This window comes from Myotis nattereri (genome assembly GCF_964212035.1).
Source record: "Myotis nattereri genome assembly, chromosome: 4".
Classification (NCBI taxonomy): domain Eukaryota; kingdom Metazoa; phylum Chordata; class Mammalia; order Chiroptera; family Vespertilionidae; genus Myotis; species Myotis nattereri.
This window is the reverse complement of record NC_138079.1, coordinates 77,520,385-77,541,791: the sequence shown is the minus strand read 5'-3', so window position 1 is coordinate 77,541,791 and position 21,407 is coordinate 77,520,385. Positions and strand designations below refer to the sequence as shown.

Sequence of the window (21,407 nt, the reverse complement as noted above, 5' to 3'; positions counted from 1 at the left end):
TTAATAATTTTATGAATAGAATTGGAAATGTTTCTTTAAAAAATTTTTTTCAATTACAATTTACATTCAATATTATTTTTTATTAATTTCAGGTATTCAGTATAGTGGTTAGTGGAAATGTTTCTCAATTTTAAAAAGTCAACATCTTTGGTTATTAATTAAGGAAAGGCAAATCAAAATCACAATGAGATTCCATTTCACAGTCACTATGATGGCTGTAATTTAAAAAAGGAAAAGTAAAAGGAGTTGGTGAAGATGTGGAGAAATAAAAACCCTTGTCCATTGCTGGTGGAAAACAGTTTGGTGGGTCATAAAAAAGTTAAAAATAGAATTACCATATAGTCCAACAATTCCATTGCTAAGTATGTACCCAAGAGAAATAAAAACATATATTCACACAGAAACTTGTATACAAATGTTTATAGCAGCATTATTTATAATGCCTAAAGGTGGAAATCCAATGTCCATCAACAGATGAATAGATAAACAAATTGTGTCTTATGTATGTACAATGGAATATTACTCAGACACAAAGGGGTTGAAGTACTGACACTTGCTATAACTTGGATGAGCCCCAAAAACATTATGCTAAGTGAAAGAAGCCAGGCACAAAAGGTCACATATTGTGTTATTCCTTTCATATGAAATATCCAGAATAGGTAGCCCATAGAGACAGAAAGCAGATTAGTGGTTGTCAGGGAATGGGAGGAGGGGAATGGGGAATGCTTATTTAATGGGTACAAAGTGTTCTGGAGGTGACAAGAAAGTGCTGAAACTTTTGAGAGGTGGTGGTTGCACAACATTTGAAGGCTCTAAATGCCACTGAATTGCATCCTTCAAAATGGTTAATTGTGTGTTATGTGAACTTAATCTCCATGAAAATAAAAGAAAATGACTTACTAATTAGCTCTCAGTGGTCAAGAAAATTGTTAGCATTACTTCCATTTATTGAATGTTATTAGAAAAAAATAACAAAATTGAATTGACTGGTTTCATTTTAAATTAATGAACACAAATCTCAGACAGGCACTCAACAATGCTCTGAAATTAAAATATCATTATATTTTTCTTCTTGTAAATGAACTTTCCTCTTCCCTGAGATAACTCTTTATTACTCTCTACTCTTTTCTCTAATGTCATTTCATACTTTCTCTTCAAAATCCCACTTCACCCCTCACCCCAATGACCACCTCATCAATAATTCACAGAAAAAATAGAAGCCGCCAGATGGCCTGCTACTCCCTCACCTTCCCACCAGCCAGTATATAAACCTTGCTGCAGCAGACACTGCTAATCTGTTTCCCAAGAGTTGTTCCCCATTTATCCCTTGCTACCAGACAGTAGATTTGGATTAGCTAGCAGCCATGTGTTTAGAGGCACTTGGCTTTGTCTAGCATCAGGGAATGAATCACAACTGAACTAAGCCAGCCATGTTGGTCTCATTCCCGGGTATACGAGTAAAAGAGTATTTAAGCATGGGCCTGCAATCCTTGGAGCCTGCGGAGAAGGATTTTACCAGCTCTGTAAAAGACACACAGGAGGAAGCACATCCCTTTTTCTCAGGATATTTTGACTGAATATAATGCTTAAAACTGCTGCAGACACCTTACAAGTGTGGCACAGTCAGCACTGAGGAAGGCAGAGCCAAGGATGGCCAGCACCTATGCTCTTGGTGACATCCTTGAGCCACTGAAATATCCAAACCTGGAACTGCCTCCCCTCTAGACTTATTCTTTTGTGAGATGATGGCTGGCCTTACGACACTACTTTAATTTGGCTTCCATTACTAGAAGGGGGAAGCATCCTTATTGAACAAATGGAGGAGGAGTTCTGACTATCAAAGGCCAGTCCTTCCAATTGGCTTTGAATCCCATCTCATTGGTCACAACACCTTTGCTTCTGGAATTTCCACCCTGCTCCCTCAATCCATTTCTGCATCACCTATTTCACTCTTTCTGGATGATTCTATTCAGCATATAAACATGCTACAGCAAGTCTCATGATGTATGGAAGCTGTCCGTTGAACTCTCCGCATCTCCAATCATTCAATTTCTATGCTCCTTTTCCCACTCAAGCTTCTTAAAATGATTGCCTCTCTACACTGTTATCATTTCTTACATACTGTCATGTCATTCCTTTTCTTTAAAAATGTTGGCTTATATAACTGAGAAGCCAGAAATAGATTTTTGTTTCGCTCACAACTAGATTTCACAAACTCCAAAGAACTCATAGTATCATCTCTTTTTAACTCTATATCTTTGTTCTGCTCCTATGTGTTGGCCTCATTATTTCCCAGTGCAGACAAACTTCTCCTCACACAGTGGGAAACGTTACCTATGGCCTTCCAGGTTTATGACCTCACGTGTCGGACAATTTATCCTCCAGTAACAAATTGAAACAGGACTTGGTTTGGCCCATGCCTGTTCATATGACCTCTCCTGGGTCAATATTTATGGTCAGGAAATGGAATATCATATTGACTGGACCTATGTCATATGCTCAAAGTTCATTCCCTCTAGTCAGGGATACTGTGGTTGACAGTCACAGAATTATTACAAGATTAAAGCCAGGAGGAGCAATTCTTCAGTAAAGGTAGACAAATTCAGAGGCCAGTTAAACACCACCCTCTGGATGCTCAGCACAATTACACTCTTATGTTCATAAGTATATTCAATTCTTAAAATGCTCCCGCATAATATGGTGCATCTATTCTATGTAATTCAAAATGCACTCACTCCCTCCTGAAAGGAGACAACCCAAAGTCATCTCAAGTTACTGCACCTACCTTCACATTCAGATCTCCAAATTATGTGTAATACTCCCTGACTCAAATCCAGATGAGTCTCATCATCATATGGCACCCAAAGATCAAATCGGAAGTGTATCTCCCTAATATGTCTAAAATATAGGGCAATCACAATATAATTCCCCTTTAGGAAAAGGGACAAGGGAACAACTTACATTTGTGGCAGGCTATTGCAAACACCATTTCTACTAGTCAGAGATAATGACGCCTGTCCGGGCAGTGCAGTGACAGAGGTTTCTGAGGTTTGATTCTGTTGCTGACCTCAGAGAGCCTTTTCTTCTATGGTCATGATCAAGAAACAGGCTAGAGGCATTCCTTTGGTGGGGGTTGTACTAAGTTTGAGTTTTGGTATTTCATTAATTCCTCTATTTGTCAGGACCATCTCAGTTATATTACAGAAACACAGCTACATTGCCTTAGGTTAAAGAGACAAGTATTGGGTCATTTAGCTAGGAAGGAGAGGCACAGATGATTCTGAGTCTCAAATTAGATTCTCAGAATTTTCTCACTCTACCATCATTGGTCTCTCTCTCTCTCTCTCTCTTCCCCCTAAACTCTTCAGTTGGCTTCTGTCCTCCACTACTCTACTGCAACTAATCTTGTCAAAGTTACTGATAATCCTCATTTTATCAAATATAATGGACAAATTTCTGGTCATTTTTCAACCTCCCAGTAAAATATTACATTTGAACATCCCATGCCTCTTGAAACACTGTCTTCTTTCTGCTTCCAGGACATGATTCTCTGGATTTCTTCCTGATTCTCAGTTTCCTTGGCTAGATTTCCCATTTCTTCCAATCCTCTAAATATCGAAATCTGAGAGTTTGGTCCTTGGCCCAACTCTCTCCCTTATCTGCACTAATTCTCTAGCTGATTTCTTAGGTGCCATGATTTAAGTGATAGTCACATGTTTATGACTGACAATTTTTTTACATAGTGGCAGACACACACGCACACACGCACACACACAAGTAATATTGTCACTTGAATGTATACTAGGCATCTAAAAATTAGTGCATTCAAAATGAACTCATACCATATGTTTTCCCCAAACTTCTCTCTCAATAAATAGAACCACCCATCCATGTGTTTAAACCACAATATATATGAAACTTCTCTTTCCCTCACCATTCATCCAGTTGATCACAGAGTACAATGATTAAGACCTCACCATTAAGTAATGTGAATTTTTATTTTCATCTCCTTGCATTGCCTGTACTCCTAGATCTTCTCCTCCAAACCCACACCCATATACACAGCAATTAATACTGCAGAATAGGTTTCTGGTGTCACTCAGAAACCACTCAAAAACAAACTGAGTTGGCAAACCTTGTGGAGCTCATGCTACAGAGAAAGGAGTGACTTCATTTAAAAACAAAGGCTTCCCTTGTGCTAAGTGCTTCACAAGCTGACTTAGACTAGTGCTACAAACTATGAAATTCTTTGGCAATAAATAACAGAAGCAAGCACTTTAAAAATGACCTAGCCTATCTGTGGAATGGGCAGGAACCTCTGGCGCTGAAGATACACACTTGGTTCACAGAACTGGTTTGGTCTCATTTTAATTTTACAGCTAAAAACAAACCACGAATTCCTCATCCTATCCCAATCCTAGACAGAACAAACTTTTACATTTATTAATATTTCTGCCTTTAGAAAGTTATTTCCAGCCATTTCTAGGTTCATGAATATCTTAAAATAGACCTCCAAAGGCCTATAATTTAGATGCATAGTTACCCCCTGGGTTCGTTTGCTAGGGCTGCTGTAAGAGAGCGCCACAAACTGGGTGGTGTAAGCAAAATAACTTTATTGTTCCACAGTTCTGGAAACGAGAAGTCTGAGGTCAAGGTGTCAGTACGGTTGGTCTCTTATGAGGGCTGTGAGAAAGAACCTCTTCTCTGTTTCTCCTCGAGCTGCTGGTGGTTTTCTGGGGATCGGTGCTCCTTGGCCTGTAGAAGCATGACCCTCGTCTTCCTTCATCTTCATGTGGCTCTCTCTGTATTTCAGTGTCCAAATTTCCAACTTAAATGAGGACAACAGCCCTATTGGATTAGGGGCCCATCTCACTCTAACATGTCCTCATCTAAATGAATTACATCTGCAACAACTCCATTTCCAGATAAATTCGTATTCTGAGAAGGGGACACAATCGAACCCATAACACCCCTAAATGTAGAAGGTAATAAAGGAACATTTGAGCTCTGAGTGAAAACAGAGAGAAATATTTAATGAAAGGTCAATACATACAGGCATACCTCAGAGACATTGTGGGTTCAGTTCCAGACCACTGCAATAAAATGAGTATCACAATAACGGGGGTCACGCAAATGTTTTGTTTTCCCAGTACATATGAAAGTTATGTTTATACTATATTGTAGTCTATTAAGTGTGTGATAACATTGTGTCTAAAAAAATTTACAGATCTTAATTTAAAAATACTTTCTTGCTAAAAAAAATTGCCAACCATCATCTGAGCCTTCAGTGAGTTGGAATCTTTTCGCTGGTGGAGGGTCTTGTCTTGATGTTGACATAATGTTGATGGCTGCTTTTGATCAGTGTGGTGGCTGCCAGAGACTGGGTGGCTGCAACAACTTCTTAAAATAAGACAGCAATGAAGTTTGCTGTTTTGATCAACTCTCCCTTTCACAAATGACTTCTGTATAGCATGCAATGCTGCTTGTTAGCATTTTACCCACAGTAAAACTTTCAAAATTGCAGTCAATCCTTACAATACCCCACCACTGCTTTATCAACTAAGTATATGTAATTTTCTAAATCCTTTGTTGTCATTTCAACAATCTTCACAGTTAAGGCTTTATCATGAGATTGCAGCAATCCAACCACAGCTTCGGGCTCTGCTTCTAATTCTGGTTCGCTTGTTGTTTTCACATCTGCAGTGACTCTTCCACTCAAGTCTTGAACCCTCAAAGTCATCCATGAGGGTTGGAATCAACTTCTTCCAAACTCCTGTTAATGCTGATAGTCTGACCTCTTCCCATGAATCACGAATGTCCTTAATGGCATCTAGAATGGTGACTCCTTTCCAGGTTATCAATTTACTTTGCCCAGATCCATCAGAGGAATCACTATCTGTGGCAGCTACAGCCTTACAAAATGTATTTCTTAAGTAATAAGTCTTAAGAGTTAAAAACTTCTCCTGATCCATGGGCTGCAGAACACTAATCTTATTGTACATCTCCCTCAGAGCTCTTGGGTGAACAGGTGTATTATCAACGAGCAGTAATATTTTGAAATTTTCTTTCCCTGAGTATAGGTCTCTACACTGGGCTTAGGATATTCAGTAAACCATGTTGAAAAGAAATGTGCTATCATCCAGGCTTTGTTGTTCCATCCATAGAGCACAGGCAGATTAGATTTAATATAACTCTTAAGAGCCCTAGGAGTTTTGCAATGGTACATGAGCATTGGCTTCAACTTAAAGTCCCCAGCTGCATCACCCCTTAACAAGAGAGTCAAGCTGTTCTTTGAAGCCAGGCATTGACATCTCTCTAGCTATGAAAGTCCTAGATAGCATCTTCTTCCAATATAAGGCTGTTTGTCTACATTGAAAAGCCCTTGTTTATTGTAGCCACCTTCATTATCTTAGCTAGGTCTTCTGGATAAGATAGAAGTTACCTTGCTGCAACTTCTACATCAGCACTTGCTGCTTCACCTTGCAGTTTTGTGTATGAAGATGGCTTCTTTCCTAAGAACTCATAAACCAACCTCTTCTAGCTTCAAACTTTTCTTCCTCAGCTTCCTCACTTCTCTCAGCCTTCTCAGAATTGGATTAGGTGTTGGCTTAAGGGAATGTTGTAGCTGGCTTAATCTTCTCTCCAGACCACTAAAACTTTTTTTCCTGTTGCACTAAGGTTGTTTCACTTTCTTATCATTTGTGTAATCACTGGAGTAGCACTTTTCATTTCCTTCAAGAACTTTTCCTTTGCGTTCACATCTTGGCTCACTGTTTGGCATGATAGGCCTAGCTTTTGGCCTATTTCAGCTTTACTCACTGAGTTAATCATTTCTAGCTTTTGATTTAAAGTGAGAGACCTGCAACACTTCCTTTCACTTGAATACTTAGAGGCCATTTTAAGGTTATTACTTGGTCTAATTTTAATATTGTTGTGTCTCAGGGAATAGGAAAGCCCAAGGAGAGGGAGAGAAACAGGGCATGGTCAGTTGGTGGAGTAGTCAGAACACGTACATTTATCAAATAAATTTTCTGTTTTATGTGGGCAAGATTTGTGGCATTCCATCCCAAACAATTACAATAGTAACATCAGAGATAACTGGTCACAGATCACCATAACTAATACAATAATAATAAAATTTTTACATATTGTAAGAATTACCAAAATGTGACACAGAGACACAAAGTGAGCAAATGTTGTTAGAAAACAGCACCAATAGAGGATTGATATAGAGTTGCCACACACCTTCAATTTTTAAAAAATGTAATATCTATAAAGTGCAATAAAGAAAAGCACAATAAAACAAGGTATGCCTGTAATTGAAATATAGTGTCAGGGCCCATGTATAGAGAGTCCTAAGATTCCTTTAATCTACAAAAGAGATTCTTTGGGCCTTATGAATAGATAAGAATACCAGAGAGAAATGAGACATGGGAAAACGTGAGGCAATTAATCATTGGCTTTGATGTAAAGGTCAAGTGCTGGGATATAAAAGTCCAAAAGCAATAATGTCAGATTCTGAGAAATTGAAGCCAACAGTTGCAAGGGCCTGGGATCCATTCAAATAATGTCGCAGTCCCTCTAATTCCAGCACATTCTCAGAGCACTTTTTTGGAATAGGGCACAGACTTATCCTGTTGGTAGGACACTCAGAGTTGACTCAGGAAATGCATTCTACTATCCTTGAGCTTCTCTCAGGGGTCTCCCTTTCTACTCAAACCTCCTTAATGTCTGACTGCTGGAGTCTCAGACCTGCTCAGTATTGGATCTTTCATGTGGCATTTGGAAAAACTTTCTGTCAACTTTCGAGAGAATAACCTGTTATTATTATGCAAATATTTTCAACTCTGATTATCCCCTGAAGGTATCAGGGACTGCCTGTCACTACATATCTGTTCAATAATGCTGAGAGACTTGCATTTATACAACCCCAAGTATACACATCAAACTCTTCTGGAGGCTAATAAATGAGATCTCCATTCACAAAACACATGAGTATGCAAAATTTTCTCTTTGAAATCCCAGGGACTGAAAAATGGGGGGAAGAAGAAAAGTTTATTTCTATCTCCTTTCTCATCCTTTAATGTCTCCTCAGCTTCCATTGGTATAATGGAAAGAGCATGAGCTTTGATATCAGGGAGATAAGTGGATAAATCTTAACTTGGTTTGAGACCTCAGAGAAGTCACTCTCTGTATTTCTTCCATGAGGCATATGGTGTAGAGGAAGATACAAATAGACAATTATAGTTGAAATTATGAGAGCGCCTGGGAAGGACATCTAGCCCAAACTTGAAGGAGGAAGAAACGCATTTTGGAGGAAGTAGCATGCAATTGACAAATTTGTTGGAATTTATTTGATAATGGGAAGGGGGTAAAAGGAGGTGGTGGAAACAGAGTAATTATAGCCAGAAGCAGAGGGAGAAGAATGTTTTAATTAAAACTTGGCTCTTAAGGTACATGGCCTTTGCTTCTTCGTACATAAGAAAGGTAATAGAGAATATGGTACATTCAAAAAATTGAAAGCAGTGTAATTGTGATATGCAGGGAGTGGTGTAAGATAAAGCTGAAAAACAAGGAGAGGGTTCAGACGACAAATGCTTATGAGATCTGCTAAGGAGTATAGATTTGACCCTGACAGTAAAAGGGGGTGCTAATTAGAACTTAAGCCAAGGAGAAACATGAGATGTGTGTTGAAGATTCTTCACTGAGGCTGCAGTGTTGAGAAGCCATTAAACAAGGACCATAATAAGAGTAAAATCAGGAGAGACCTCTGTAGTTGATGGCCTGGATAAGGACAATAATGGTGAAGATAGAGAAAAAAAAGATAGATTCAAGAACTATTGAGAGGCATCATCATTCACAGTATTTAGCAATTGATTGGATGTGTGGGGTGAGGAAGAGAAAAGAATCAAAGCAGCAGAGATTTCTAACATGAGCCACAGGGAGGCTGGTGGCACCTACCCCTGGCCTAGGGGATATAGGAAAGGAACACATCTGGGGCAGGAAGCTAAGGTGCAGGTGGAGCTTGAATTGACTGTGATCTTGGTGGAGATATTCAGTAGGCAGTTGGATATTCGGGTCTGGGGTCAGGAAGAAGATCAGATTAATGATGAAGACTTGGTTCTTCTCAACAGATTGTGTGCCCTAAAGGCAGGTCTTTAAGGGAGATTGTATAGAAAAAGCAGACATCAGCGTTGTAGTAGGGACACTATTTTCCAGGGATTTTAGGAGAAATACATGACCTGACAAAGCAGAATGCTTAGCTCATAGTACAGGCTCAATAAATATTTATTGAATGAATATGTGAATAATTGAACCAAAGCATATACCTAATTTACTAATTTCCTTGTAGAGATTAAGCAAAGTGAAAGCAAGTTTGCCATCTTTGAGAAAATCTGATGAAGAAAATACAGGTTATGCCCATGCAACAGAGCCATGACTCATAAGGGACAAGGCCTTTTGCTTTTTCTTAGACAAGAAAGTCACATTTATTAGCACCCAGTCAGCTATTTTAAACTAACCTCTGATCTTGACATTTACAAGCAAAAGGAAGTCTTTAGTTATGTAACAAACCAGCAGTCCATGCGTCCCGCCTGTAACAATAATAACAACAGAAGCCCATTTGTCATTGTGCCTGACTCTATTCAAAACAACACATCTCTTCACTAGCTTGGATTTTTTCCCTTACATTCTCTGAGGCTGCCAATTGATGTCTGGCAATCCAGTAAGGGGGTGAAGATTGACATCTGCTTAGATAGGAGTGTGTGTGTGTGTGTGTGTGTGTGTGTACACACACATGTTTAAAAAGGAAATTCTTCAGCTGTAAAATTAACCAGAATTAAATTATTTGACAAAATTCCCAAAAACTACATTTTTATGGTGATAAGGAAACCCATGCCAGGTCAAACAAATGGCTTGTGATTTTATGGCATTAAAGTAGACTTCCAAATAGATTGGAAAACAAAAACTCATTCACAAAAACCCATGATTTCAGATTGGCATATCAAGCATAATTCCTGAGCATTTGCAGAAATGAATACTCCTACCAAGGGCACAGTACTTATTTCAAACAAACTTGACATCAACAGATCCACTGTTGCATTTAAACAACGAAAAAGAACCAGGACATTTTTTGGGGGTGGGGAGGGGCGATGGACAATCTCAAATCAAATACAGCAAATCTCTTTGAGCCACTTATACACATATTCAAAAGTCTAAAAATTTTCTGGAGATCTATATTCTTTCTGTTCTTAAACTTAAAGGAAATATAGACTGACAAATCTCAGAGGGAAGGGGCGGGGGTAGAGGGGCAGGAAGAAATTTTTAGCCAAAGAACTTATATGCATATATGCATAGCCCACGGACACAGACCATAGTGTAGTGAAGGCCTGGGTGGGGGACGCAGAAGTGGGGTGGATCAGGGCAAAGGGGGGAAAAAAGGGGGCATCTGTAATACTTTCAACAATAAAGATAAAATTTTAAAAAGAAAATATAGATTGAACACTGAGAGGCAAATCATGGGAGTTTGTTTTAGACTCTTAGGTATAAAATGATGAATAACTTTTGGTTATTAGAGTCAAACATACTAGTCTTTTGTCTTTGTGTTTGCTTGCTTTACCGAGTGCTAAAGGTAAACGATCAGTTAGAAGATTTATTCAAACCCCAGCTATTGCCTAAGTAGGAGAGGTTCATTGTGATTCTCACACTAAGAAAGGGTATTGGTAAAGGATGTGGGAGACTGAATTTAAGTTCCAGCTCAAAAATTTACCTGGGGTTTCCAAACAACAGTACCGCATGAAAGTCACAATTATAGAGCAATGGAATAGAATTGAGAGTCTAAAGTGTTATACATCTATAAACAAGTGAGTTTTGATGAGGCTGCTAAAACTCTACAATGGGGAGAGAATCATCTCTTCAAAAAATGGTTCTGGGAAAACTGGATATCCACATGCAAAAGAACATTACAGTTACCAGGGCAAAGCACTGTGTACTACAGTAAGGTCAAGGGGTAGAATGAGCCAGGCAGAGACTGCAACTTGCCAGGCTAATATCTATTTTCCTCTTCGTAATAAAAGGATCCCCATGCTCTTGGAATGGCAGTGTGTCCAAGTAAATATCCACATTTTTTAGTCCATGGGATTAGCAGTGGTCAGGGATATATCAAAGTTTGTTAAGGGAGTTTTTGAGAAAAGCTCTCAAAGGGGCTGCTCAGCTGGCAGCTGCCTATCGCTGTCTTTTCCTTCTTCATGCTGCCTGACACGTGACTAGAATGGCTGCAGGCACAGCTGCATCTTGGACTTTGAGGATAGAAGTCTGTCTGTGAATACCTGAGGCGACAAGGCCCAGGCCTCTGAGCATTGTGGGGGCCACTATGCCTGTCCTCAGCTGCCTCTGTCCTGACTTTACATGAGTGAAAAATAGACATCTACTTGTTCAGGCCATTTTTATTTGAGTTGTTTGTTTTATGTACCCAAGACTAATCCTACCTAATTCATCAGTTCCTGTGTTTGTGGGGCACAGATCAAGGGTGAAGAGACACCTGGGCCTGTAGGATTGTGTTAGGGCTGGAACTTAGCTTCAGCTTAGAGTGGAAACTTGCTAGAAATGAAAATTCTTGATCCCCTACCCAGACCTCCTGAGTCAGAAACTCTGGGAATAGAGCCCAGTCTAACAAGCCCTCCAGGTTCCAGTTTGGGAACCAAGGTAAGTTCTTGTTGTTCAGAACTGCTTGAGTAAGAAACTTCTTTTAAACGGCTTTGGCCTGTGACCACATGTTCTTAAGAATAAGGGCATTGAATTTTAAAAATACTTAGGTTCTAACATCAGCTTCGCCACTTATTACCTGTATGACTTGGGCAAGTGACTTAATGTTTTTAAGTCTCATTTTCTTCATGGGGCTATAATAATAGAGCCCCTCAGAGAGTTCTTGTGTGGCTCACATGGAACATCTATAAATCTCAGCAGAGAACCTGGAACACTGTAGATGCTTCATAAATGTCAGTTCCTTCACTCACTGTCTATCATTTATGATGCATAGCATGCACACATTCCTGCAGGATCCGAGCTTAGACACCCCCTCACTGCACTCCCTTTCATACTTTGTCCTCATTATTGCTCCTATCATTCTTTGGAGAACAACCTTAGGCAAGGAGATGGGGGGCGGGGGCACGGGGAAGGTAGGAAAAAGAATCTTCTTTGAATGTTACATAAATGGTCAAGTTCACTACAGAGTGAGGATAACAGGAAGGCACTGTTACAAGTTTTATTTTTGGCCTTCAGCAACGTTCCTCACCAGGTAAGGAAAAAAATTATACCGCACTGCCATATAAGCTGTTACTAAGAAGTAAGAAAAAGGTTCATATGTGTTTTTCCCCCAAAATTGGGAAATAAAACAATCACGGTCATCTCCATGGAAATTTCTTTGCATTGTGGGTATCACCAATACATCTCTCCTTATGAAAACAACAGGAGCAACATTATTTTTATGCTCCAAAAGGTTATAAAGGTTCCTCTTGCTGTGTCTTGCCTCATTCCTACCTGAAAATAAAAGGCTAGAGTAAAGGTCAAGTTCCCCACGCCCAAACAGTCCACTTCCCAGCTTTTGCATTAAATCATGACATCTCTTTCCCAGCTAGTGTTTATTATGTAAACTAATATTAATAAATAACTAATATTTTGCTGGGTATGGTATCTAGAAGACGCTTGAAACTAATTCTGACTACATAGTTGTTATTGGACTCACCTCCTTGGTGGGGAATGATCAGAGATCCCCCCATTCTCCATTCTCCAATTTCCTTAAGAAAACCCTGCAATGACCAGACACAAGCACTGCCCATTTAGCTCCCAGGCTGAGCAAAATCAGAGAATGGGCAAAACAACAAGAGACCAAAGAGATGATGCAGAAAAGAACAAGATTAGCTACTTAAGTCCCTTTACCAAGTGTAAAGCTGAGAAAGAGAAGAAGAGACAGCGGGTGGTGAGAAAGCCAAGTGGGAACAAGGGAGCTGGGTCGCGGGGGGGGGGGGGGCGGGGGGCGGGGACTTTCCTTGGTTGAAAAACTGTAAGATTGTGAGGGCTGGGGAAGAGCTGTTGTATTATATGTGGGAAGCTTTCAAACACTTTGAGAGACATTAATAATAAAAAAAGAAATTTCTTACATACACACACACTAGCCCATGACACGAAGAATCACACAGTTTAATTATGACCACTGTCAGGAGTGCAGATAAATGAACCTGGATTGAGGACCTACTAAGAGCCAGGTACACTTGTTTAATCCTCACAACAGCCCTATGAAACCAGTATGTTTACCCCCTTCAAGATAAGACAGCTGTGACTCAGAGAAATTAAGTGAATCGTCCCAGGTCATAAAACTACTAGTAGCAAGAAATAGAATAGGAACAAAGCCTGCGCTCTTCGGGGCCTGCTGCTGGGAGCTGGGAACCAGCAGCACCTCAGGGACTGTCTCACCCGCGCATGGTGCGCACGGGGGTGTCTCTGCCTCTGCTCCATTGTGAAACGGGGGTTCTCCTGACATTTCCTCAGCACAAGAGCTGCGGGGTGTTTGCTTGTGTAAGGTCAAAAATGCACCCCCCAGCGGGGCTTTGTCCCTCCCACTGCACAGGTGATAAACGCCAGCACACATGCAAAAGCCACGGTTATGAGTTGCTCCTGTAACCTTTTTACTCTTCTTTCCTTCTCTTCCTGAACACTCTTCCCTTTTTCCTACCGCCCACTTTGAGTTCTTTATCTACTGCTCATCTCCGGGCATTTCCTTTCACTGGTCTTACACTGTAGAAAACACAATCAAGAGTTCTCTTTAGCAAACCTTGGTAATGTTTTGTGCTCTTTACTATTGTAACCCAGGACAAGAGTTGGATTCTTCTGACCCTTTTTACTCTGTCCAACTAAATTGTTGCAAACTCGCTTATTATAGCTATGAATAGCCCAGATTATAAGCCATAATTGCAAATTATCCTGATCTCATATTTCTTTTCTGTTTGGCAATGGTGACATGACTGCCGAGAAATAAAGAATAATTGTTAGCTAGAGGGGAGCCAACAAGAGTTCTGTTTACTATGTGACCTCACAATCTCTTCATTTTCTCATTATTTCTAAGCTGCTTTCTTCTTTTTTTTTTTTAAATCGCAGGGGAAGAACAGAGACTCTCCTGAAAGTAACCTTAGAAAGGTTCAGTGTTGGTCTTGAGGCCCAGGACCAACAGAGTCTTATTGCAGATGAAACCCCAGGCATCTATACTTTTCATTCCGAGTTAATTTTCTGTTCTTCTCTAGGAGGCAAAGCCAGGGGGTAAAATTTTGGCTGACAATGAGATTTACCCGTTTCTCAAAGGCAGAATCCACTGGTTGACCACACCATGAGCTTCCAACTCCCGAGTTACAGCACTAATGGTTGTTCCCGCCGTTTCCTCTGCTCTCCTCTACCCACCCATTTCTAGCCCCCAAGGCCAGCGTATCTGGCCTGTGCTCAGCCATAGGGCTGGCAATTTTGATTACCAGTGAAAGCCCGCTAGCATTCTCATCATCTTTGTGACAAATCGTGATATTTAAAAGAAGCCTTAAGATGTATACATGATGTATACAGGCAAAAGCATTCCTACACACACACACACACACACACACACACACCCGTCATTGTCTTGAATACTAAAGACAGTTTCTCTTTCTGCAACCACTTAGTGGCGGAGCCTGGTAAGGAAGACAGTGGCACCCAGTGGACAAATGTTTGACTGTTTGACACAGGTGTTCCATGCTGAAATATTCTCGGATCTCGTATATTAAGAAATGTCAGTTGCTCCCCTCCCATTTCACTACCCGTCATCCCATTTTTAAAATAATCTACTGAATTTAAAAGGGGAGTGGAATGTTCTTATCTTCTCAAGAATAAGACTAACCGAAAACACTGGAGGAAGCAACAATTTCAGGATTAAATCCTCTGAGAACAGTGTTTATATTTGACTAACACGTTTCAACAGTAACAGTGGAAACAGCCAAACCTAGTAAAATACTCAGCTTTTAGTTAAAAATATAATATTGAAAATGCCTGTCAGGTGCTTTTGTTTTTTTACACATTATATCCTCCTTTTCCTCAAAACATTGCCAACTTCCAATCGAATTCACTTGGTTATGCAAATTTGGCAACTCCACGGACAATACTTCAGGAAAATAACACAAATTCTGCAACTTAATGATACTGTGCAGTTTATCTGGGAGCCATACAAATACCAATTTTTACTCTCTACATCTTTCATTGATCGTTTTGGTTGTGAACCCCTTGGGTAGAGAAGCCCCGAGTATATATCATCCTTCCTGAAACACCTAACTAGCATCTTACTCATGCTAGGTATAAAGAAGGTAAATAAAATCCAGTTTCCATTTTATATATTGAATCTTCTAAATGCTGGGGAAAAAAATAGATCTACTTTTTGATGTTACATAAAGGAATCAGTGAGTTAAGAATCTTAAATATTAGGGGCTCTTTGTATTGAATAAAATATTTTATAAAGAATAAGAGGATTGAGTGCTGTGTGGGTGAATCAAATTTTACTGATTTAAATGAGAAATAATTAAAAGATATTCAATTACACAATAAACATATATCTTAGTGCAAAAGTTAATACCAGCTGGGGTGGCCTCTGTTAGTTAGCCATTAAAAACTTCTTCCAGTATGGAGGGTAAGAAATTCTTAGTTTTTTTTCCCTTTGAAATGGTGCCCATGTTCATCATTATTATTATTTTTCATAATATTGCCACAGTTTTAAGGCTTGTTTTTATTTATTTCAGAGAAAAGACCAGTTGGCAAGCCAGGGTTATGGCATGCTGCTGACATGGAAACTTTCCCAAATGGCTCTGGGCCTAGGGCAGCACCTTTCACTAAATGATGTAAACCCCCCATGACCCTTTGCATCAATCACATTTAGTCAGTAAACAATACACATATCCTGGCCCTGGCCAGGTACCTCAGTAGGTTAGTGCATCATCCTGATTCCCTAAAGTTGTGAGTTAGGTCCCTGGTTAGGGCACATACAGTCAACCAATAAAAGCATAAATAATTGGAACAACAAATCAAGGTTTCACTCTCTTCTTTCCTCTTTCTCTAAAATCAATAAGTAAAATAAATGAAAACAGGGGCACACACAAAAACACATCCCAAAGTAAGACATGCACTCTTTGGGTAAATTGAAAAAGAAACAGAGGCCATATGTGTGTTTGTGCCACTACCTTCCATGTTAATTATACTTATTTTTCTCATAACACAAGCATCTTTCTCCCTAGTTGCTGCAAAAATTCTTGTAAAATGTCATGCAATCAAATTTTGCTAGGCAAACCTTTGTTATGAAAAGCAAAAACAACTCTTAAAATTGTTTTTCAAAAATTTCTAAGAATATATTATCATAATGGATCAAACCGCGATAAATCAATAGACATTTATAACATTTCAGAGTTTCTGCTGTCCATTTTCCTCCACTGTCTGTCACCAACAGTGAGCAGTGGGCTCTGTAGGACTCAGGCTCTAGGCACCTTTGTTCTCTGGGGCTGAGCTCCCTGCCCAGGGAGAATGGACAACAGTAATCGTGGGATTTGCACCACACACTGTGCCGTTGCAAAGTGTAATCCTATTGGGAAATGGTCCAGCCCCTGGGCTGAGCTTTATTGATACCCACACTCGCTGTGTCTGACGTCAGAGACCTGCTGTGTACACAGATCCCCTGTGAAGCACCCAGGCTGCCCAGTATGGGCCGGGCTCCTCCTAGGACCTGCCTGGCTTCTGTGATTTTTCTCAAGATCAAGAGGGAAGCCAGTATTTGGAAAATTCTCTTTCCTCAAATAATTTGAGAAAATTTTTTCTGTGTGGTTCCTATAGGTTTTTACCTTACTTTTGGGCTTATCTGTTTATAATGTTTCACTTATTCAGGAAAACCACTTGCTTAAAGATCGTTTGACTCAGGGGCTATGGTGAACGAAAATCAAAATATAATCGTAAAAGGAGTTGTAAAGGCTGAAAAGGTCCACACAGATTAAAGTAATTATTACTATATGTAAAATGAATGATATGCTGTATGTATGTGTGCACGAGTGTGTATGTGTGTGTGTGAATAATTGCAGAGGTTACAGCACGTATTTAGATTGACACTTGCTCTACTGAACACTGCGAAACACATCTTTCCATCACCAATGACAGGCATTACCTGCTCAGATAAGGCTTTAGCCTTTTCTTCCGCTTCCTTCAGGCAAACCTCCAAGGACTTGAGATGTGCCAACGTGAACGTCATCTGTCCAGTTCCCAGGGACTCTTTCTTTAAAATAACAACCAAGTATTACTTTTTGACATGGATAAGTCCCTGAGTATAAGTCTCAAACAACTTTATGGACTAAAGATAGGCTTCATAAACTCTCACACATCATCTTTTTTTCTTCTTCAACACAGTAATAAAACCATGAAATATTACAAAAGCAATAGCCTTATTTAACATTTAGGTTCTAAAGGAAGGGTAAAAATGCATATTAAAATGCATATGAAAGTATAACAATGATAGCTTTAAAAAGTTTGAATAAAATTGCCCATATTGAAATGTAGTTGTTTTCCAACTTTTATTCTTGATACAAAAAAAAACACACAACACAAACAACTTTCCCTCAAGAGGTTAGGACCAAAATTTTACATTCCTAATAAGAGATGTCACCGAGAATGCCTACATTTTAAACATTCACCTATCTTGAGAAACAGTCTTCTGAATTCAGAGACCCTCTTGTTTCCTGTCATTTTCTTATCAGAAGTTCCATTAAATCAAAGATACTACCTGGTTTAGAATCAGACCATCCTTCCCCAGAACACAGCTAATATTGCTCAAATCAGCAGATGGGTAAAATGGTTCAAAAGTTACTTTTTCTCATTTAAAAGCAAAAGTGATGCAAAATTGGCATGGACATAGCAGTCGCTGGCCCCACGGAGACTGGAGTGCTTACTGGCTACTCTTTGGCTATTGAGACAATTGATTAAAGTCATGCAGCAACGTGAAAAGTTAAAGCAGAAAACCTGCTGCTGATTTTTTCCCTTTGCTTTAGGAGCCCACCGATTTTACGCGTGTGCATTTCCTTATGATACAATAGAGCCATCTGGTGGCAAATGGAACCAGCCATGAAAATAAAGCATTCATTACGTTCTTAACAATTGTTCATGTAGCACTCTGACCTTAGGGCCATGCCACAGGCCTCAGATATAAATGACACTCATGAGATGAGGGGCAAAGTAGTAGCTCTAAAACAGCCTGGCTCCCAGTGGCTGCAAATCTCCTCCAAAAGCTGGCTTTTGGGAGATGAACATTTTGGGCTAGAATGGTGATACTTGGGATGAACCAATGGTCCTCATCATGCCATGATGACTCCAATAATTTGAAGTCATTCCAAAAAAAAAATTCTCAAAAATACTAGCCTAAAAACAAAGTTCTTTACACTTACAGGTAGTTCATGCTATAAAACATTTTATGCAGAAAGGGGAAATTGTCAAGAGGCCAAATTTGTCCCAAAAGGTTGGGAATCCCAAATGTAGGCTACTGTTTCCAAGGAGAATCTTCTGGTATCATGTAGGGTCTTTAGAGAAAGTTTAAAAAATTTTTTGGGAGTAGACCAAGTAAGATCAGCTAATCTGTTTCTCTAGGTCATTTTTCTCCAAACATCCCAAATTTCCCTGACCAAAGACTACCATTTCCAATAAGACAAGCATCCTATCTAATAAAAGACAAAAAGGGTAATTAACCGTACCTCCGCTATGCTTCCCATTGGCTAATCAGGACGATATGCAAATTAACTGCCAACAAAGATGGCGGCCGGCAGCCATGCAGCTGAAGTGAGCAGGAGGCTTGCTTTCTCCAGTGATGGAGGAAGCCAAGGTTCCCCGCCTGCCACAGCCCGGCTCTGAACTCCAGAATCAACAATGTTTCAATTATAGAAGCTAAACAAACCCCAGATACCTGCTTTCAGCCAGCTGAGGCCTCAGAGCTGGGAGTGCCAGTGAAGGCAACAATGTTTCAATTATAGACAATAAATAAATCCCAGAATAAATAAGAAAAAAAGGAGAGGCTGGGAGCTTCAGTCGCCCACCAGCCTGAAAACGGCCCTCAGCCCCTCACCCAGACTGGCCAGACACTCCAGTGGGGACCCCCACCCTGAAGGGGGTGTGACCAGCTGAAAACAGCCATCAGCCCCTCACCCAGGCTGGCCAGGCACCCCAGCGGGACCCTCACCCTGATCCGGGACACACTTCAGGGCAAACCAGCCGGCCCCCACCCGTTCACCAGGCCTCTATCCTATATAGTAAAAGGGTAATATGCAAACTGACCCTAACAGCAGAAAGACTGGGAATGACTGGTCACTATGACACACACTGACCACCAGGGGGCAGACGCTCAATGCAGGAGCCGCCCTCTGGTGGTCAGTGTGCTCTCACATGGGGGAGCTCTGCTCAGCCACAAGCCAGGCTGATGGCTGCCAGTACAGCGGTGGTGGTGGGAGCCTCTCCTGCCTCCTCAAGCAGTGCTAAGGATGTCTGACTGCAGCTTAGGTCTGCTCCCTGCTGGCAAGTGGACATCCCCCGAGGGCTGCCGGGCTGCCAGAGGGATATCTGATTGCCATCTTAGGCCCAATCCCCCGGGAAGCAGGCCTAAGTCAGCAAGTGGTCACCCCCGAGGGGTCCCAGATTGCAAGAGGACACAGGCTGCGCTGAGGGGCCCCCCACCCCCCAAGTGCACAAATTTTTGTGCACTGGGCCTCTAGTTGTATATAATGCCAAATGAAACAGGCTTGACTGAAGACTATTACGAAATAACAGGACTTTTTGTACAGGTAGATTTAAGAAATTGTCATGTGTTGTAGAACAGAGAGAGAGTCGATCAAACAGTGAAGAATTCCGTCTGTCTTCTTTACCCCAGCTGCAAGCTATCACTCTCCCCACTCTGACTTGCCTTCTTGTCCCTTAAGGGAGAGGTCCATAAATGTATCTTCACCGAGGTAAAAATGTCTTATACAAAGGCAAGTGCTTTTTAACAGGGGGCAACTCCCATTAGCCAAACAAAGGAAAAAAAGTTGAGAATAATTTTAGAAATAAGTAAGCACGTGGGGCTAGGAGTTTTGGAGGTAGATGTGTAGTTTCAAGGATCTTAAAAAAGTTAGGTGTAGTCATTGTCCCAATTTTGCAGGATGCAATGGCAGATGAGCAGAAGGGTGGGACTTATACCATTAAGTTCATTCTGCTTCAGGCACATGTGGACACACCCTACACAAAGCAATCTATGTTTATTATCAACATGAATCTGTCTTGGTGGTTAAAGTAATCGATGAATGAATTATATTCAACATGACATTGCATGTTGAAAATAGATGATATACATAGGTGTTTGGGGATTGAGCCAGTGTCGGCATTTTCAAATGTTAAATTCCAGCAATTCAATGAAAGTTTTAGTTTTTAACTTCTACTCTTTGCCTTAAAATTTTCTTATCTAAATACCAAGCTGGTAATCCAGGTGGCATGTAGCTAAAATAATCAAGATGATCAAACTAAAAGACTACTACAAGTATTACAAATTCAATAAACTCTTTGATCACAGTATGTGTATTAAAGTTAACAGTCTACAAACTGACAAATCTTCTACAAAATTGTAAGAGTAGGTTATCTTTTGGCTGCACGGGTTCTTCATTTGAGAAGGAAAACCTCTTTTTCTCCTACTTAAGTTTTCTTGATTTCTCTAACCCATGTCAGTATCTTTTCATTGCCTCCCTTCTTATTTTTTAAATTTATTGGGGTGACATTGGTTAATAAAATTACATAGGTTTCAAGTGCACAAGTCTATAAGTACATCATCTGTGTATTGCATTGTGTGTTTACCACCCAATGTCAAATCCCCTTCCTTACTTTTAACTCAGTATTTATTTTTTTAATATATTTTTATTGTTAATAGTATTACAGACATCTCCCATTAGTATTTCTTTGTCTTACAATGACTTTGCTCTCCTTTCTCAGCCGTACAAACCTCTTCCACCCATTGAGACTGGTTCACGGTCTCTGATTGATCCACATCCTCCACCCACCTCTGAATCCATGCGTGACACTTATAAAGGCTCCCAAGTGCAGAGGTCAGACAGCACTGCACTGAGTATCTGCCAGGAGCTCAAAAAAATAGTTGTTCTTGATTAAAGGCTCAGCAGCCAAAGAGGTGGTTGCACCAGAAGGAGCAGTCACGCGGAGAAGTTATCACAGCTACGTCTATGAGCAATATTTTCCATGCATCAGCCTGGGACGCTGACAGGGATCTGAGCCTGAGAAATTCCACTTGCCAAGGCCAGGTGCAAGATAGGGCCGCAGAGGGCAAGAAGTTGGGTGATGATGGCAGG

At 40.3% G+C, this 21,407-nt stretch overlaps 1 protein-coding gene across 2 annotated transcripts in view; it reads right to left on the bottom strand.

Moving 5' to 3' along the window:
- Positions 1 to 21,407, bottom strand: part of CCDC192 (coiled-coil domain containing 192) — a 244,131-nt gene that overhangs the window by 141,434 nt on the left and 81,290 nt on the right. For both annotated transcript variants that reach the window (XM_081090561.1, XM_081090562.1), the window contains one exon: positions 17,210 to 17,317. In XM_081090561.1, coding sequence (XP_080946687.1) covers positions 17,210 to 17,293 — 84 coding nt within the window. In that variant the 5' untranslated portion in view covers positions 17,294 to 17,317. The remainder of the gene's footprint in view (positions 1 to 17,209; positions 17,318 to 21,407) is intronic.